General features: G+C 49.0%; 1 protein-coding gene across 1 annotated transcript in view; it reads right to left on the bottom strand.

Annotated features, from left to right (window-relative positions):
- Positions 1-1,326: 1,326 nt before the first annotated feature.
- The window catches only part of rerg (RAS-like, estrogen-regulated, growth inhibitor), a 28,435-nt gene continuing 11,508 nt past the window's right edge, over positions 1,327-18,253 (bottom strand). The window contains exons 3-5 of the mRNA XM_079735291.1: positions 8,609-8,665; positions 5,098-5,171; positions 1,327-3,177 (exon numbers count right to left, since the gene is read on the bottom strand). Of these exons, the coding sequence (XP_079591417.1) occupies positions 2,767-3,177; positions 5,098-5,171; positions 8,609-8,665 (542 nt within the window). The 3' untranslated portion in view covers positions 1,327-2,766. The remainder of the gene's footprint in view (positions 3,178-5,097; positions 5,172-8,608; positions 8,666-18,253) is intronic.

Below are 18,253 nucleotides of genomic sequence, written 5' to 3'. Positions count from 1 at the left end.
AAATTTAAAAATACAGACAAAATACGACGTTGATGATAAACGACACCCATCCGTCTTCCAGATGCTGATCGACTTAAAAGTAAGCGCTCGTCAGTGTACGATGTATTGGCCTTCTACATTTCAAACTCAAACGCAGGGCTGGGCTCCCACCCAACCCAAGCTTATCTTCAGAGAAAACCCTGCAGTTTAACGATTCAAGTACCGAGATTAGGAGTCCCGCTGAACCGGTGGCCCTTCAGTCGCCACACGTCAGTGAATCAAGTTTGACTGACTTAACTTTTTGTCCAGAAAGCTTCGGTTGGGTTACAGCTTGGTGGTGAAGTTGCCTCGATTTGAAAGTGATTAAGCACACGCTGCACTGCTGCCTTTCTGACCTAGCTTGGATTACGGTGCTACCTTTTATTTGGCTACCTGTGGTTAGCTTGACCTCCGACCCAGCTGTGCTAAAGCTGGCCCCTATCGACGTGATATTAAAACATAGTTGGCCCTCCCCTAAGCCAGAATACACAGAAGAGCTGTAGTCAGGCCTGGGCCTTATATAGGCCCAGGCCTATATAAGGATGTTTGCGTTTTGGGTCTGTAGGGCCCAGAATGTATGATTTCGCCTCTCACGTCTGAGCCACAGAGGGAAACTGGCAGTTGGGGCTTTGGGGAATACAGTAATATATCGTTTCTTGGACTTATTAAATTCGCCATGAATGCAATATATTTTCAGACATATCTGTAAACATTCCACACAACCCACTATCGGATTACTGGTTTGAATCTGGCAGGTAAACATAAGACCGTTACACATATAATGTAGCTCCACAGCTAGAGTGGACGGGCTAAGAGCATGGATGTTTTCTAGCTCCCAGATAACTGGGTTGGCTTAGTTGGATTGAAGCATATCAACTAATTCAACATGAATTAATATAAAGCAGACACAGAAACGGCTTGTGTTCTCTTCACTTTCCTCTCAATATGATTTTGTGACTTGCCAAATATCGTGGTTCACTTGAGATTTGATATTCGTTTTTGATGGTTAATTTAGGCATGGTTATTTTGGTTCACTGTGACCCAAATGGCAGCTGGGTGGTGATTAGCATGTCTGTCTCTCGCTAGAGGCTAGTGCCATGCAGACACCTATAGAGAAGACCTTCAACAGAACTGCACTGTGCTAATGTGACATTTACAGCTTCATATCAATCACACCGAAATAGAAAGGAGCAGTATCAAAATAGCTACATGACAACCGTATGTTGGATACTGTGTCTGTCGATCAGGTTTCCAACTTGGAAACCTGCGTTCTCAAACAATAACAAAACAACCTCTGGTAATCTCGATATAGTCTTTTAATCACAAGCATACAGCTGGTCTGGGTGTCCCAGATGTTACACTGGAACAATATCTCGCTTTAAACAACTTCCTTGTCTCGTGACTTTGGTTTCTGTGCATACCCGAGAGAACACACCAGTCTATAGGTCGACATTATTGTACATAGTTTACAGTATGAAAGATATGCCAACAGTAAAGAAAATGCTTGGAATGTGGCAAGTAATTATGGACGGAGACGGAAGACCTCCCCCACGCCAACCTCCGTCCCCGTCCCTCACCCCCCAAACATTCAACGTGAAACACATTCATTCTTAAGAACCTACAAATTGGCTCTCCAAGCTACTACTATGGGACTCCCTTGATGAAAAGACGGATAGCGATCTTGGACCCTCGTCTTGGACAAACAAGAGCGAGCCGGGTGCGGGGCTAGGGTCGGGCGATATGGAGGAATTCATCAGGGGTAATCTTCCCCGGGGATCGTGCACGATAAACAACAGGACCCCAGTTACTGTATATCACACATGTTTCCCTTAGGAGTTATACAAACGTTTATCAACTTGAAGTACATGGTTGTTTACCACGGTTTTCGTCTTTCAAGCCCTGCGTTTCAGACCTGCCCATTTTAGGCTACTGCTTCTCGTCGTCTTTGGGTACCTCTCCCTCTCTCTCTCTCTCTCTCCCTTGCTCCCTCCCTCCCCCCAATTTTTAAAGTGCAAAAGGAATAGACCAGTAGATGGATGTTGTGTCAATGCAATGTATGGAGTTGGTGGTGGTTGGGGTACGGGGTGGATGTAGAGGGTGAAATAGAGGTCTTGATGCCAAATGGTAGTACTCATAACACTGCGTATCTACAGCGGTGCTATGGTCAGGATTCTGGGAAATGTAGTTTAAAGTCACCCCAAAGGCAGCCCATAACGTTGTAAAGCCTTCCAAATCCAACAAAGCTACAGAGAATAACGTACATGTTATCAATTCACCTATTTCGAAGAAAGTCTTCATTGCATGCTGTATGGTCCCAGATGGACTCAATCAAATGTAGACTGTCTGCTGATCAGACGACGGGCTGATTTATATGGGGTTCAATCTTGAACTAATGATGAAACTTTTGCGCGCTTAGCACAGACAACTGGGCTAACTGCAGCTAGTACTAATCCCTGAGGGCTACTGTAACAAAGTACCTGTATTTGTTTTTATTCTTTATTGTAGTTTCTCTCACTGTTTGAATGTGCTGATAGTGAAGGGCGGTTCAGATATTGTGTGCTTGTGACTCTGTTTGTTTAGGAAATAATCGGTCACCCCTTCCACGGCCAAACTATAGTCCACGTCGGGTTCCGATAAAACGCACATCTCTCTCTCTGGTATTTGGCGTTCGTTTTCCATCATGGCGGCTGCGGTGGTTCTGCGAGGCGTCGTGCCCCGGGGTGGGGGGGGGGGGGGGGTGTGGTGGTCCTAGCTGCTGATCTTGGTCAGCATCTTGTTGATGGCTTGCTTGACGTGCGTGGTGGAGCTGCGGCGTCGCGCCTTGCCCTGCACGGCCTTGCGCCGCCTCACCTCGCGGCACACCTCGTGGAACGCCTCGGCCACGGCGCCGCCCTCGTCGGCGCACGCCGAGCACTCGTAGAAGGCGCACGCCATCTCGGCGGCCAGCCGCTCGCCCTCCTCCGTGCCCACCTGCCGGGCGTGGTCCAGGTCGCACTTGTTGCCCACCAGCACCAGCGGGACGTTCTTGGGCTTCTTGACGTCCTCCAGCAGGCTTCTGAGCGGGGCCACGTCCTCGAAGCTGCCCCGGTCGGTGATGTCGTAGACAATGATGAAGCCGTCGCCCCAGCGCATGTGGCTCTCCCTCTGCTGGAGGTCCTCCTGGTGACCGGGGAAACAAACGCCAAATGTGAGACATTAGCCCAGGCTGACCTCGTTCCTGAGGGAGGGGGACTGGAGAGTTAAAGGTGACATTGTGAGAGCGGTGATTAGCCGTTACGAGCCATTTTGAAAATCGGCCTCTTCTGACAGCACAAGTTGGTGTGTCCACCTAGATGTATGCGGGGTAGATCAGTCTACCAGCCTTCCCAGTGGACTGCAGCAAACATTGCTCATCTATCCGTCATACATATAGGTGGACAGGCCACTTATGACGTCTGAAGAGACAGATTTTCATAACGGCTTGTAACGGCTAATCACACTCACACCTGGTGGCATAATATTTCACCTTTTAATGTTAGTGCGCCGCAACGTGATTGTTTGATAATGACAATGAAATAAGTTTAATATCCTCAGTGGGAAGGATCTCTCTCTGGAACCTGGTTCTGCTCAAGAGACGTATCGCCTGACACGACCACATGCTGGAGAATGCAGTTACCATGGCAGGTTGAAACCAAACACTCATGTTTAAGTCTGCATGCATGCGGTCCGCTTGTACTCTGGCGACTAGAGTTCTCTGTCACTCTTCAGATCCACTTAAGAGAACAGGCGTTCTGTTCGTCCGTGTGCAGCCTCTGTATATGTACCTCTAAGCATGTACTGAGTAATGCCCTTGTGATGTAATCCCTACGATTCTATCCTCCCTGGTTAAAGAAAACGACTTACTCATCATCATAGCAGTCGTTTGTGTAAGGCTTGTCACTTGTCTTGTAGCATTACTCCCGCTAAAGCCTGCAAATTCTTATCTAAAGAGGTTGGCTGGAAGCCAGGCATCTTCTCCTGGTTCAGTGGGATGGCCCCGGTTGTCCTAGGACAGGTTTCAATTGGCTGTGTGGCAGTCTGTAAATCTGAACGGAGGCGGGCAGGGAATTCTCTGACCTCATCGTTGTTGGCACAGAAAGCGGAAAGAGAATTTTCTTTTTTCCTTCTTTTTCTTATTTTCAAATAAATTACCACATTCCTCCTCGAGAGCCAGGCAGCGGCTGACATCTGTATACCTGACCGACTTTTGAACCGGAGAATTTACGAGTTACGAAGAGGGGCTCCGGGTCCACGAGGCGAGCCAATACTAACACGGAGCGTATGATTGGAGGGGGGCCTGCCTCTTGCATCACTTTCCTGGTTTTGTGTTTTTCATTTTAAACGAGGAATAAAAGGTTACAGCCGCGGGGTATGACTTGGTGGGCTCTCCGATGGCACGAGTGGTACAGCCCTGATCTGGTTGCAAGGTGCTTCCTGAAGGGATCAGTTCAGAGTTCACTTAGACTCTGCATAGCCAGCCCCTCCCAACCCTCCTACTTATTGTATGTTGTACGTCCTGGCTCTTAATGTACGCACTTATTGTATAGCATCCTATCCTAGCTATCTTTGTTGTATATGCGGAATGGGTTAACGATTGTTGGTGTTAGTTCAATGAACATCCTTACTGTACTGAGAGCGATGTATTGTTGTTTCTCCTTGTGCATATGAGAAAGATAAGAAATAAACCCTATAATGTCTCTAGGAGAACACCTCTCAACCCTCTCAAATCAGGGAGGAACCGGGAAAGACATTAACCATGCTGCCAGGAATAGCATCCCTTTACAATAAGTAATTCAGGCGTCAATTGAGTCTTGGCTTGAACTGGAGTATGTTTATATCCACATCAATCCATTAAGCCAGCTGAAATTACCTACCTCCACAACCTTTTTATAGGGTGAAAGCTTTTTATGGGGTTCAATGCGCCGTAATAGTTTACTTTGTAATAAATATTGACTGACTGCGGATACTCCTTTCTTATTGGATTCCTCAATCAGGTTGCCACGGCAACGCCAAACAATATCATCTGTCAATGTGATCCATGTTGATATAAAACGTTCTCACCTGTCCCGCAGTGTCCAGGATCTCCATGGTTACAACCTCGTCGTCAACATTGGCTTGATGGCGATAGGTTGATTCTGTAACACACACACATGCACACAAAAATCCCTCAATAATAGGTTTCCTCCAAAACACCTTGGATCTCAAAACTTGGAACAGATCAAAGTGAATCAAAGTTCGCTTTCACAATATGGTAAAAAAATATTTATATACTCAAACGGGCCTCTCAGCAGTCGAAGGTCGTGACCACACTCCTCCACCCCAAAGCCCAAGTTAATGAAGTGGATTTGTAAAAAAACAAACCGACCATCTGCATCAACACCCAGCGCAGAATCCCCCGCAATCCCCCCTCATATGGAGGGCTTTCCCTGGGATCTGAAGACCGATCCACAGCCTTAACCTCTGGAAGCACCCACCTGACCATCCCACCCGCACCTGCACCTCACAGCACCCTGCCGTGCCTCGACCCATCCGTCCTCTTTAAATCTCTCTTTATACGTGTTTTTATTACTGCGGGAACCAGACATGGTAAATGGACTGCATTTATAAAGCGCTTTTTTGTAACCAGTGGCCACCCAAAGCGCTTTACGATATTGCCTATAACGTTCACCAATTCATACACACATTCACACATCGACGGCGGCGTCTTGACTCGTTGGACGCCTAGCGTTTATAAACGACGTCGTGTACAACCGCCTCGCTGTCCCCCGAGGGGCCCCGCCTACTTACGGACATAAATCGGGGGCCCTCTTCCCGTACACAAAATGTCATCTGGAGCCCTGGGGGGGCCACCTGACAAGGTGCAGATTTATAGCTCAGGAGCCGCGGGGATGAAAGGGCAATCCGAGCCAGAGCTAGAACGCCGCCCTGGGCTGCCCCAGGGACATCTGCTTCAAACTGTACACGCATGCACATGCACACATACACACACATAATATGCACGCATACATTACATGCACACGCGCACACACACATGCATTATATGCACACAGGCATGCATCATATGCACAAGCATACACGCATGCATTATATGCACACGTGCACATACACATGCATTATATGCATGCGCACACACACATGCATTATATGCACAGATACACACACGCATTGTATGCACACATACACACACACAGTAGGCTACATACACACGCACTGTATGCACACACACACACCCCTTAACTGCAGTTACAGCCGGCAGGTTTGGGGTGATTTAGGCAGCACAACCTTACACTTTAAACTAGGGTTTGCATAAAAGCCAAACATGAGTCACGTTCTGGCAGGGAATTAATCATTTTGTTGTGGAGCGAAGGCAGGGGGAGAATGGTGACCGCACACTTGCCAGAAGCCAGGAGGAGTTTCGAGGTGGGGGGGGGGGTGGTTCAGCTTTCGACGCCTGCCTATCAACGTCGTCACCTGCCGGGCTTATCTGGAGGAGAATCTTTCATTTGCGCTGGAATTTGGGTCTGTTCTTTCTTTTTTCTTTTTTTTTTGTTTACCAGTTGCGATTTTAGTTTGAAAGCTGGGTAGTTTGACGCCAAGTCATATTTTCGAAAGAAGCGATCCCAAATCAGCTTTCCTGTTGCGATCACGAAAAAGTCTGCTCCCCTTCACGGCTTGTGTTACCCTGATGTGCTGTACTAGAACACGCATGTGCCTTGCTCGAGCAGGAAACTGATAACAAGAGCGCGCACCATAGCGACTGCGTACCCCACACCCCATCCCCGACAGCCACCACCGCGGCCGGTGCGGCAAACGATAAATGTAGAGCGTATGCTATAAAGCGGGGTTGCAGAGCAGAATTGGGGGGGGGGGATTTTCTGATCAGCTGCAATCAGTCTTCGATCGGTCTGACCGCCGGACTGGGTATGCTGCTCTGTGTTTTGTTTGCCTCTGTTGAAGGCCGAGAGGTTGTATGAACTGAACACCCGTCGGCAGGGACGTTGAATCACTTCCACATGTTTCACTAAAGGTCCATCGGCGTTGCAGTATTCTCTGCATCTGACCACAGCTGTAAGGCTCCAGCAATAACATGGCACTTATTTTGGGTAAGCCGCCACAGTGACTGAAGTGCCCATGATCCAGGCTCCGGAAATTAATTCTGATACCCTTGTATGTTCACACAACAATTTCGAAATCGACGGAACACTGAAATTGGTTTGAGATGAATACTGAGATTGTTTCAGAACAAGTACCATCGAAAAATGCCCCCTGAAGTGGCCAGTGGACACTCAGAGTGTGTGTGTGCGTGTGGGTGAGTTTGTGTGTATGTGTGTAATAAAATAGTACTCAATTCACCTGCACAGTACAGTGCCAGCCTCACTTTGGTATGAAGGAAGCAGGCATGTCCACAAGGATGAATAATGCATGAAACCCATTGACCTCCCTGCCACTGCCTTTGTTTCTCCCAATCTCTCGGCACTCGTTCCTAATGGGCCATCAGCATGTCTGGTGAAGTGTCAACAACAACAGCAAAGCTAGTCTGACTGTAGCACTTCTGCCACATGCAGGGAGTGATTTGGCATGTGGCTCAGAAGGTAGATCGGGTTGGCTGGTAACCGGAAGTTTCGAGGTGTCCCAGAGCAAGACGCCTCACCCTAACTGCTCGAGGAGCTGGCTGTCGCCTTGCATGGTTGATACCGCCATTGGCGTGTGAATGTGAGCATGAATGGGTGAATGATAGGCAGTTATTGCAAAGCGCTTTGAGGTCACTGGTTAGAAAAGCGCTATATAAATGCAGTCCATTTACCATTCGGTTAGAAAGCCTGCAGCGAGCATACAGGGTACGTTTCACATGGGCACTGGACTGCAATGAATGAAAAGGGGGGGGTCTTATCTCTGATTCAACACACGGTCGGCCGGGAAATATTCTACATACTGACTGCAGAACGGGCCGTCGTCAAGGGCTGGCTATTTTGGTCCCTTGTATACAAAAGATGTTATTCACCGATACTCATTAATATTGGTTGTGATAATGGCCGTTGAAACGGCCCTAAAGTCTGGCGTGGCAGTTGATTTGAAGTGAAAGTAGATTAGAGGTAGATTCGTGATAATCTTTCTGAATACAATCTATATTTCTCTATTATTCAGGGTATTATGACAAAGCATACGGTGTCAAGAGGAGGAAATCAGGAAATTAGTTATGACTTAAATGGGTTAAACCATTCAATTATGGCACCCCTTTCACTTGTAATCATCCCTGGAAGAAGGGATCCCACACTGCGTTCCTCCTCAAGATTTCCTCCTTGCTAATAAAGGGGAGTTTTTTTCTTGCCCTCTGGGGGGCTAGGGTCAGGGGGGTGTCATAAATATATGGCCTGCTAAGCCCTTTCAGACTGTACCCGTGATTAAGGGCTATACAAATCAAATTGAACTGAATGACTTGAGCTCGGAGCTACCGCAATGTCTTTTTTCCCTCGTATTTTCATTGGAATATCCATAACCTTGTGTGTTGCAGTTCGGTCTACATGGCTGTCGTTCTCGGTGTCTCTGTAGAAGCGGAGAAGGTGTTTCTTACCGAGTGTGGGATCGTACTCCCAGATGAAGCGTCTGGTCAGGAATCTCACCACCAGAGCTGAGGACAAAAGAACAAGCAGGAGGAGATCAGTCTCATGATTACGAAATAGTTATCCAATCAAAATAATTGGATTTGATGTCAGGGGACATTTTCTCACAGAGGATCATCCAGTTTCCAAGTTCTAGTTGGTTCTGTTAGAAGTGCAAATTAAATTTTGTTAGTTGATGGACGGAATATTTCCAATAGTAACGGATGATTACTCAACATAACTTTTAGTCAAACTAATTAAAGATTAACCCCCCTTGCCCACTGTATCTGTCCGTTGACGGATCTCATTGACTTTGCATGGGGCGATCCCGAAATGCATTGTGGGTCCGTCCGTTCCGTCGTCTCCGTCTCTTGTGTTCAGAAGCTGAAAAAATTTTAACTTTTCAGGCTGCAACGGATCCGTCAGCCAATGAGATCATGGCTCCGTCGGCAAATACCACTCCCCCATCCGTCAGACACGCCTTCCGTCGTCCTTTGACGGGCAGATGCAGTGGGCAAGCTGTGTAAATGTCACTTATGGCACTCTGATAAGATCTTTTAGATCTATCAGAGTACTATCGTCATTGGCTGTTGTATTTCCCTTTTATGGAGTAGTGCTTAGTCTTAAACTGATCTGAAATAGATTTGTATTGCTTCATTGTAAGCGTTGAGGCACACTGACGGTAGAGCAGTATTAATTCCACGTTAAGAATGGTTGCTGGTTTGATAGGCGCAGAAAGTACGTGCTAGTACTCCCGCTGGCTTCCTTGCCAGGCGAACACTGCTGCGAGTGTCATGAATGGCTGTGTGGGTGTATGAATGCATGAATGAGAGGCGTTCTGTTGATGTTCGTTCCCCGCTTCTCAATGGAGCCGTAAGCACGAGCTTGAATGAAGGTCAAAAAGTTAGCGGAGATAATATCCCGGATAGAAAGGTCAGACTGGTTTTCCTCGTCTGAATCCACGACAGAAGACCCTGACCCGTGTGTGTGTGTGTGTGTGCATGATTATTAAATGTCAAAGCTATTCAAAATCGGTCTATTTAACACACATTCATTCAACTGACGTAGTCGGTTACTTTGCAACACTTCATTGAAGCCCACCTTGACCCTTTCAGTGCCAGGATGTACAACATACAATAATGCTGCAATCCATTTGGATGGTACGCCGGTACGTGCAAGCCGTAAGTTGCAAATTTCCCATCTTTCTTCCGGCATTTCACTAAGGCACGCACCCTTTTGGTCGGTCCTGCTATTCTGATACTTCTCGTCAACAAAAATTGCTGCGCCCGTAAGCAGATTTATTTTCTTTGGATTTGTATCACGTTGGTCCTTTTTAATGTCGATTTTTAAATGCTTTTACACACTTGATTACTTTGCTACTTTATGCACGTCACCAATTCATGCATTGCACTGTCTTGCTGTGCGTGCAATACAATGTAAAGTTGTGGTGTTTGATTTCGAGCTGGTTTGCTAAAGAGCCTAATGTAGCTAACAACAATAAAGGCTAGCCAATGAGAAACGGGAAAGCTACTACGACCAAAAGGGGACGTGCCTCCGCAAATGCCGCAAGAAAGCTGAGAGATTTACAACTTACGACCATACAAATGGTCGTACCATACAAATGGATAACACCATAAGTGCGTACATTAAGTGCCAGGATGTACAACTTACAATAAGTGCGTAAGAGGGGGTTGTGGTTGGGGTAAGGGGGGAGGATGAGGATAAGGGCAAGCGCCTTTTGCGTTGAGCGTCTGTGTGTTGCGTAGACACAGCGGTTTCCCCTCCCCAGTCCGGATGTTAATACTTCTTACGGTTTATCCCGTGGAGCTTCCCCCCCTGCTGCTGAATATACAGCTACCCGCCCGCCAGTAATTGGAATGGAAATGTGTGGCGCCGTCTTATTAAAACCATCAAAGCCACGCCGCCCGTCCCGACGCCTTCCCCAGAGCGGCGGTGTCAGAGCCGGGGAGCGAGGAAACGTTTTCTTTAGAACCGTTGAATTGGAACCGGCCCAAAACATCCCGACAACAATAAGGGAATTTTCGTTCTTTGATTTGCTTAACGTGAAACAACGCCAGGATGACAAAGCATGATATTTGAAGACGCTACATGAAAGAGGGAAAAATCATGCGATGATTTGAACAACGTCTCAGAATCCCCCCCCCCCCTCCCCCAGTCCCTCTCTGTCCTCCTCTCAACCCCCCCCCCCCTTACAGCCCCGTCCGCCTCCCATCAGCCCTGAGTGCAGGCTGCTAATGGCTCGTAGCGTAGCCTCCTAGCGTAGCATAGCCGCGGGGGTGGGGACAATGTGATGCATTGTCAATGCAGAGTAGCCTGAAATACCCTGTCTCCTACACACACACACACACACACACACACACACACACACACACACACACACACACACACACACACACACACACACACACACACACACACTCTGCTGTTGGTTGATAATGACCAGAGAAGGTGAGATGATGTCATGGCGTCCGGTGGTCTCCCCCCCCCCCCCCCTCAGCCCTTCTCTCGGTTACACGACGCACTCAGGGGCCACAGGCTGTCGCGTGGCTGAGTGGCTCCCAATGGGCCCTGAAGACAGGGAGGAGGGGCCTGAACCAGTAGAACATCCATCTTGGGCCTTCCGTTGTTTTCTTTTCCTCCTGAATGTAATTAGTCGAAAAAACCCGAAAGAAAAGCAGCCATTGTGGCGGCCGGCGTGTGTGCGACACGTTTCATTACGCACACAGAAAACCGTGGACGCTAGGCCTTCTGGGTAATGCGTTCGTGGTCTCGGGGAAGCGCGGACCATCGGTCAACGTCCGTCGTCCGCGGCGGACGTAAGTCTGTCCCCCCCCCCCCCCCTCCCCCCCCCCATCTCCCTGTGTGTGTGTGTGTGTGTGTGTGTGTGTGTGTGTGTGTGTGTGTGTGTGTGTGTGTGTGTGTGTGTGTGTGTGTGTGTGTGTGTGTGTGTGTGTGTGTGTGCGCGTGCGTGCGTGCGTGCGTGCGTGCGTGAGGTTGGAACAAGTCGTCTGACGTTACGCAACACGTGACTCATGACGCCCTACTGGGACCCTGCGTGCCGTCTTTTAAAAGTTCAGCGTTTCCTTGGAGATGTTCATATTTAATGTTTCGATTTTAGATGTTTATTTTATTATTTGCTCTTTGTGTTCATGAGTGACATCCCTAGAAAGGTAGTCATCGAAACAACCTTTCAGCCTCGCATTGTCTGTTCTCTTAGTCAGCGGGTACTCAGAAGCTGTGGTGTGTGTGTGACTGGATGTGTGTGACTTTGTGTGTGTGTGTGACACTGTCTGTGTGTGACTTGGATTGACTGCATGTGTGTGTGACTTTGTGTGTGTGTGAGTGACTGCGCGTGTGTGTGAGTAACTGTGCGTGTGACTGTGTGCGTGCGTGTGTGTCTGTGTGTGAGAGAGATGCTGCTTTCAATTTATTTCTGAAATAACTCAGCCTGGAGCATGGGTGAAGGGGGCCGGTCAAACAGTCAAGGCTTCCATGAGCGAGTTAGTCTTTGTTTACGTGCCTCTGTTTACTCGTTGACGTAGGAAAATAAAGCTTCTCTCTCGCTCTGTGTTAGTGTTACATAACGTGTGTGTGTGTGTGTGTGTGTGTGTGTGTGTTTGTGTGTGTGTGTGTGTGTGTGTGTGTGTTTTGACATTGCCTTGATTTAATTATGTACAGAGATGTTTTTCCTCTAGATCTGCATATTCTAATTAGATGTTTGTTATGCTCATTTCTTTTTTCCAATTCAGGCGTTTACTTTCTGCTGCAATAGCCTCACTTCCTATCTGGGTTTAATTAACAACACATAAAATAGCTGCAAGCACAAATCGGGTCGATTTTAAAATGGGAATCAAATCAAGATTAAGTTAAAATGCTTTAGGTCACGACCATACCACTCCCAAATCAATCATGACTTTACTCTGTGCTCTACAAACAACTTCAGAGAAGCAAAAGTGGATCAACAGACTGCTGCCTTGTTCCAACACGTCAATAAACACACAACCCACACAGAAGATAAACATTTCCTCTCATACTCCTTCGCCTGTCAGATTGCTCAAGGGCAGGGATGAGGCGGCACCGACACATTTATTAGGCTAGACGTTTTCTTCCAAAGCAACTCCCAGTGAAGTCGTTCCAGCTACAGCACTAATACCCCCTTTACACCAACGCAAACCCTGTGCTGGTGCTGGGATGGAGCTTGTGCTGGTTCAGTGTTGGTTCAACAGACTAACTCCCAAAGAACCAGCTTGATTTTCCAAAGACTTTAGGGCCAGAGTAGAGCCACGGCAATGTGTCGAGAGCATTCGACCCCGCTTTCCTAGCAACGCGTTACGACGTTAAAATTACGCTAACGCAGTAGTAGACGTCACTGGTTCTTGTTTCTGGACCAGCGTGGAGTTGGTGCTGAGTTGGAACCTGTTTGTCTGGCGTGGAGCCAGGATTTAGTTATGTGGAAAAGCCGAGAACCAGTCTGAGATTGGCACTGGCTCCGAACCAGCACTGGAACCGCGTTGGTGGGAAAGGGGAATGTGTCAGTAAGGAGTTATGGGACATCGGGAATCAAACCCAGATTTATTTTCCTACGAGACTCCCATGCCCGAACCCACACACCTCCCCTGGCCCCGGCTCCGTGTCACAACCCGCCAATGTCCCGACAAACACGCTAATCACATTAGAGATAACGAGGTCGCGCAATCAAAACACGAGCAATTAGCGCCACTCCGACCTCGGGGTCCCGTTTGAAGCCCCCCCCCCAGCCTCAGACAGACACCTGTGGCTCCTGGGTGCCTGTCTGCCCACCTCCGCTACTGACAGGCCCGCCCCCCCCCTGCCCGGGCTGGGGGGCGGGGGGGGAAGCCCTAGCTATTGTTCTCATGTCTCGTCCTGTCAAGCCACACAGCGCGTCCGCGGAGAGCTTAACGCGGCCCAGACCTGGGACGCTGGCTGAGGACCCGGTTGGGGCCACCTCCCAGGGTCCACCTGAGGTCAGCCGGTTGTTCCGTCGCGGGCGGGAGAATGGCTCCTTTCTTCGGCGTGAGGCTCGTTGGGGCGGATTGTAACGTGAACCCAGTGTGGCTGCTGCTCTGGGAACATGTCGTGCTTTTTCTCCAAACTCTGGGACTCGTTCTTTTTTACTCTGTTTACCAGCACAAACAAACAGGACACAAAAAGTTTTTCCTCTCTCTCTCTCGAGTGCAAGGGTTCTGGACGGAGATCTTGTGTTGGAAACTTCTCCCCGCGGTACGGAGAGGGAAGTCGCCTGCGCTGCCGAGACATTTTAATACCGCTTCTCATTCCGAAGCAATCACCGTCCACCGCAAAAGGATCGATATCGCCCGCTCTGATTGGCTCGGTCTTTCAGAGCGTGCCCCATCTGCATGGATAAGCTTGTGGCGAAAGCGTCTCTGTAACAACACTTCCTCTGTGGTTTGATGTCTGCCCCGGGCTGTGATAACACTGTGCAGCAATGGCGTCACACTGTGATGGCCCCAACGTCTTGTTTCTCCGTGTGAGCGACCAGAGGGCCAGGCAGCCACTCGAGGACGTGACCGTCGGCATACAGCGCTCCGTTGGGCTGTAAATATAGCCAACCACTTCCTGTGGGATAGAGGTCACCTACCTCTGTTGAACGGTCTGTCTGTCGCTCTGTGTGTTTTTTTCTCTCTCTCTCTCTCTCTCTCTCTCTCTCTCTCTCTCTCTCTCTCTCTCTCTCTCTCTCTCTCTCTCTCTCTTGCTCTCCCTCTGTGTTTGTCTCTCTGTGTCTCTGTCTGTCTCCATGTGACACAAGTCTCCAATGTTGTCCTGGGAAACGCCTTCCCAGAATGCCTCTCACCGCTCCAGTATGTAACTATGTTGACAGTTGGTTGGCGTTGATACAATTTCCCGATAAATAAATGAGGAATCTGGAAATGCTGCCTGCTGGTTCCTATAAAACCTACCTTGCCATTCCCGCTGCCAAGATCCACCTCTGCCAATTCCGGGGCTGAAGGCGGCCATATTTGTAATTATTATGACATGCGCCCATATCTATTTCAGCGGGCATTTAAATAGCCCTATTCATGAGACGGGGCGTGAAGAGATTATTCCACCGTTGGGGTTATTATTGGGACAGGTTGGCTCTCATTTACATTTGGGGCATTAAGCAGTCACATAGTTCTAAAGCAAATTACAATAAGTCAAAACATTCAGTACATTTGTCAGAAGAAAGAGGAAAAACAATACATCAATGCCGTTACAGTAAGGATGTTCATAGTGCCAAGGACTGACAATCGCTAGGTCAACCCATTCCCCGTATTCAACAAAGATAGCTAGGATAAGATGCTACACAATGCCAAGTACTATTTTTAAGTGGCAGGTAGTACAAGTACAACATACAATTAGGGCGTACATTAAGTGCCAGGATGTACAAGCAGCACGCTCCAACGAGAAACCATCCCTTCCTCCCTCAGGGATGGTCTCTCGTCGGAGAGGTCTGAGTTGTTTCCCCCCCCCCCCCCCCCTCCCAGATCAGATTGCCTCGCCTTTCAACGATCCCATTTAGCCGTGTCCACGGGACAAGCTGTAATGGCGGAAAGGCTGGCACTTATTCCACCCCCCCCCCCCCCCCTCAGTCATCTCCCGGCCCGGGACCCCGTCTCCAAGGCGATCACAACACAAAGGAATACCAATACTAGAACACACAGTAACACTACAACACACGGCAACACTACAACACACGACAACACACGGCAACACTACAACACTACAACACACAGCAACACTACAAACAAACCAACACTGCAACACACACCAACACTACACACACCAACATTGCAACACACACCAACACTACACGCACCAAAACTACAACACACACCAGCCGGGGCAAGATAACACACACCAACACTGCAAACACACACACTCTTTGGGCTGATAACACGGAGCGGAAACCCACAGCGGAGGATCCTGGTTACCGGTGGTTCGTATCTCTCTAATGAGAGCAGCTGGCCCCCAACGAGATGATTAGCAATTAGTGGCTGATGGGAAATCAGATAGTTTGGGACGGCTGCCAGGAAGCCTTCGTAACACGGGGCATCACGACAAAACGCAGCACAACACAACACGCGTTCCTCCGTGGGGAATACGGCGTTCCCAGGTTGTACCGTGGGGGGGAGGAGGGCGATGTTATCGCCGGGTGCTAAACGGTGGCGCGGTGTCGTAGCGCCCCCCTACAACACCAACGAGTCAACAGATCGCTCTCTCTGATTCCACCACCAACAACAGGCCCAGAGGAGGAACGTCCACCTTCTCTCTCTCTCTAGCTCTCTGTCTTTCTCTCTCCCTCTAACGCCTTATCTCAATCCAACTCTCTTTTTCTCTCTCACTTTCTCTCGCTGTCTCTTTCTCGCTCTCTGTCTCGCTCTGGATCTCTCAATCTCTCTTCCTCGCTCTCTCTTGCCCTCTCTGTGTCTCTCACTCTCGCTCGTGCTCTCCGTTTTAGAGTCCGTGTACTGTTAATGTTCACCCTGTGACAATATGTCCGCCTGATTGTTATTCCTGCTCTCGCCTCGGGGCAACACTACGATAAATCAAACCGAAATCAAACCGTCAAGCGGGGCGGAAAGACATTCCTGCTTGTGCGCAAAAACTAAACGGGTACATGCATAGAACCCTGTTACTGCGAGTGCTTTTGGGCTTTTGACTCTTCAGGTTCGTTAAAGGGCCCCGGGGCCGGTGGGGACGAGAAGGCAGTTGTTCAGGGGCCCATTTTGACGGATCGACCGGCTGTTCAAAAGGGCCCGCAAGTCGCGGTGATTTCGCATCAGTAAGATCAAATCAATGATGTTCACAGTATGCCCTCAGAAACATCCAATCCTGTTCCCCTATCTACCCTGTTGCCATGGTGTTAAACGACCTTCAATTAGCCAAGCGAGTGTTTTGATGCAGGGACTAAAACACACCTGGAGGGGGTCTTTAAAATCAGGTGGTTTGTTTAGTTCCCATTTGGAAGCCACTCCAATACTCTCTGGATTCCTCCGTTCTTGATGAATAAAATGCCACATTCTAAAATGTGCCGTTTGATAAGCTTTTGGTTTCCTACTCGCTATGTCACACCACAGTTCTGTTGCTGCTCTGTCTTCCTCAGTGTAACCTTGTGTGTCCCATCTGGAATTGAAACTGCAGCCTCGCTGATAAACAATTGTCTTTAATTGTTTTTGGAATCCTTGGCAAACAAAGTCGGTCGGTAAATTCAATGTTTGACGCCAAAGGAACAACCGGTGTCTTTCCCCCGTGTAATTGATGACGATATCGTCGAAGACTACGCAACTTTAACCATGAACCTGACACGCATCCTTCTCCAAACACAACTCCCATTCACGTCTCTAAACCCAAACAAAAATTAGGAATAATAAAGCCAGGAATACTTCGCCCTGAGGCTGACTATCCTCATAATGGTTTTGGGAAGCGGTTTTCGCAGCATTGTCTAGACTCTGAAGGGACCGGGCCGCGCCTCTCCATCAATATCAAGTTTTACTTTTAACTTCTGGGAGTTTCCCAAGGCAAGGCTGGGTGAGGCTGTCTCTCCACTCGCTGAACCGACCGCACCAGCCGAGACACAATAGGGGGGAGAGAGATGAGGGAGGGAGGGAGGGAGGGAGGGAGGCTCACCCCAGGGGTCCTTGTTAGATGGGACACCGAGGGAGGCTATCATTTCACACACACACCTCCGAGGCAGCGGAGAGACGGGAGCTGAGAATGGGGCTGTTAGGGGAATCGAGTTTCGCGAAATTGGTGGCAGTGGTGCTACTACTGTGTGTGTGTGTGTGTGTGTGTGTGTGTGTGTGTGTGTGTGTGTGTGTGTGTGTGTGTGTGTGTGTGTGTGTGTGTGTGTGTGTGTGTGGCAGCAGTGTATGAATTACACCACAGTCCCAAAAAAGGTGCTCCAGTTTCTGAATTAGCAAGCAACCGGACTACTGTAGAAAGACACAAAAGGCCTTTTGTTCAGCCCTGGGTCCTACCATTTAAAGAGTCGTTCAACAACGACGTAAACCCTTCAGTCAGCTTCCATGCCTGTGGAACCGAGCGGCCACAACGTCACTGACAATTTGACTCTTGATCGAAATACAGAGAGAGAGAGAGAGAGAGAGAGAGAGATTTTCCGGTAGGACAGAACCACTATAGCGCCCCCCGGGCCATGTCTCTGACACACAGACGGCAGACCCTTACCTCACCTGTGTGGATGAACGACAGGGGTGGGAGCAGGTGATTACTCACAGCCACCCGACCGAGAGGAGTGTGTGGGGGGGAAAGCAGGCTGGAGCCAGCGGACAGCGAGCGCAGATGGATGAATGCGTCTAAGAATAGCCACAAAGGACGAAGGTATAAAATAGGAGAATCCGCGAGTCGCCCACCTTCCTGTCAGCCAGCGGCGGGGACGGTGTATTCGGAGAGGAGAAGCGTGACGTAGGCGGCCTTCACAAAACAGTGATGAATAAAAATGTGGCGAGTGGACATCCTGTTCCTTTCTCATGGACTAGAAAGGCACCGCTCTGGGCGAGAGAGAGGGCGAGCGAGTGAGAGCCATGGAGACTGAGAAAAGGTTCAAACTTTGGCAA

The sequence above is a fragment of the Pollachius pollachius genome (assembly GCF_949987615.1).
Source record: "Pollachius pollachius genome assembly, chromosome: 4".
Classification (NCBI taxonomy): domain Eukaryota; kingdom Metazoa; phylum Chordata; class Actinopteri; order Gadiformes; family Gadidae; genus Pollachius; species Pollachius pollachius.
The sequence above is the reverse complement of the archived record's forward strand: the minus strand, read 5'-3'. Positions and strand labels throughout refer to the sequence as shown.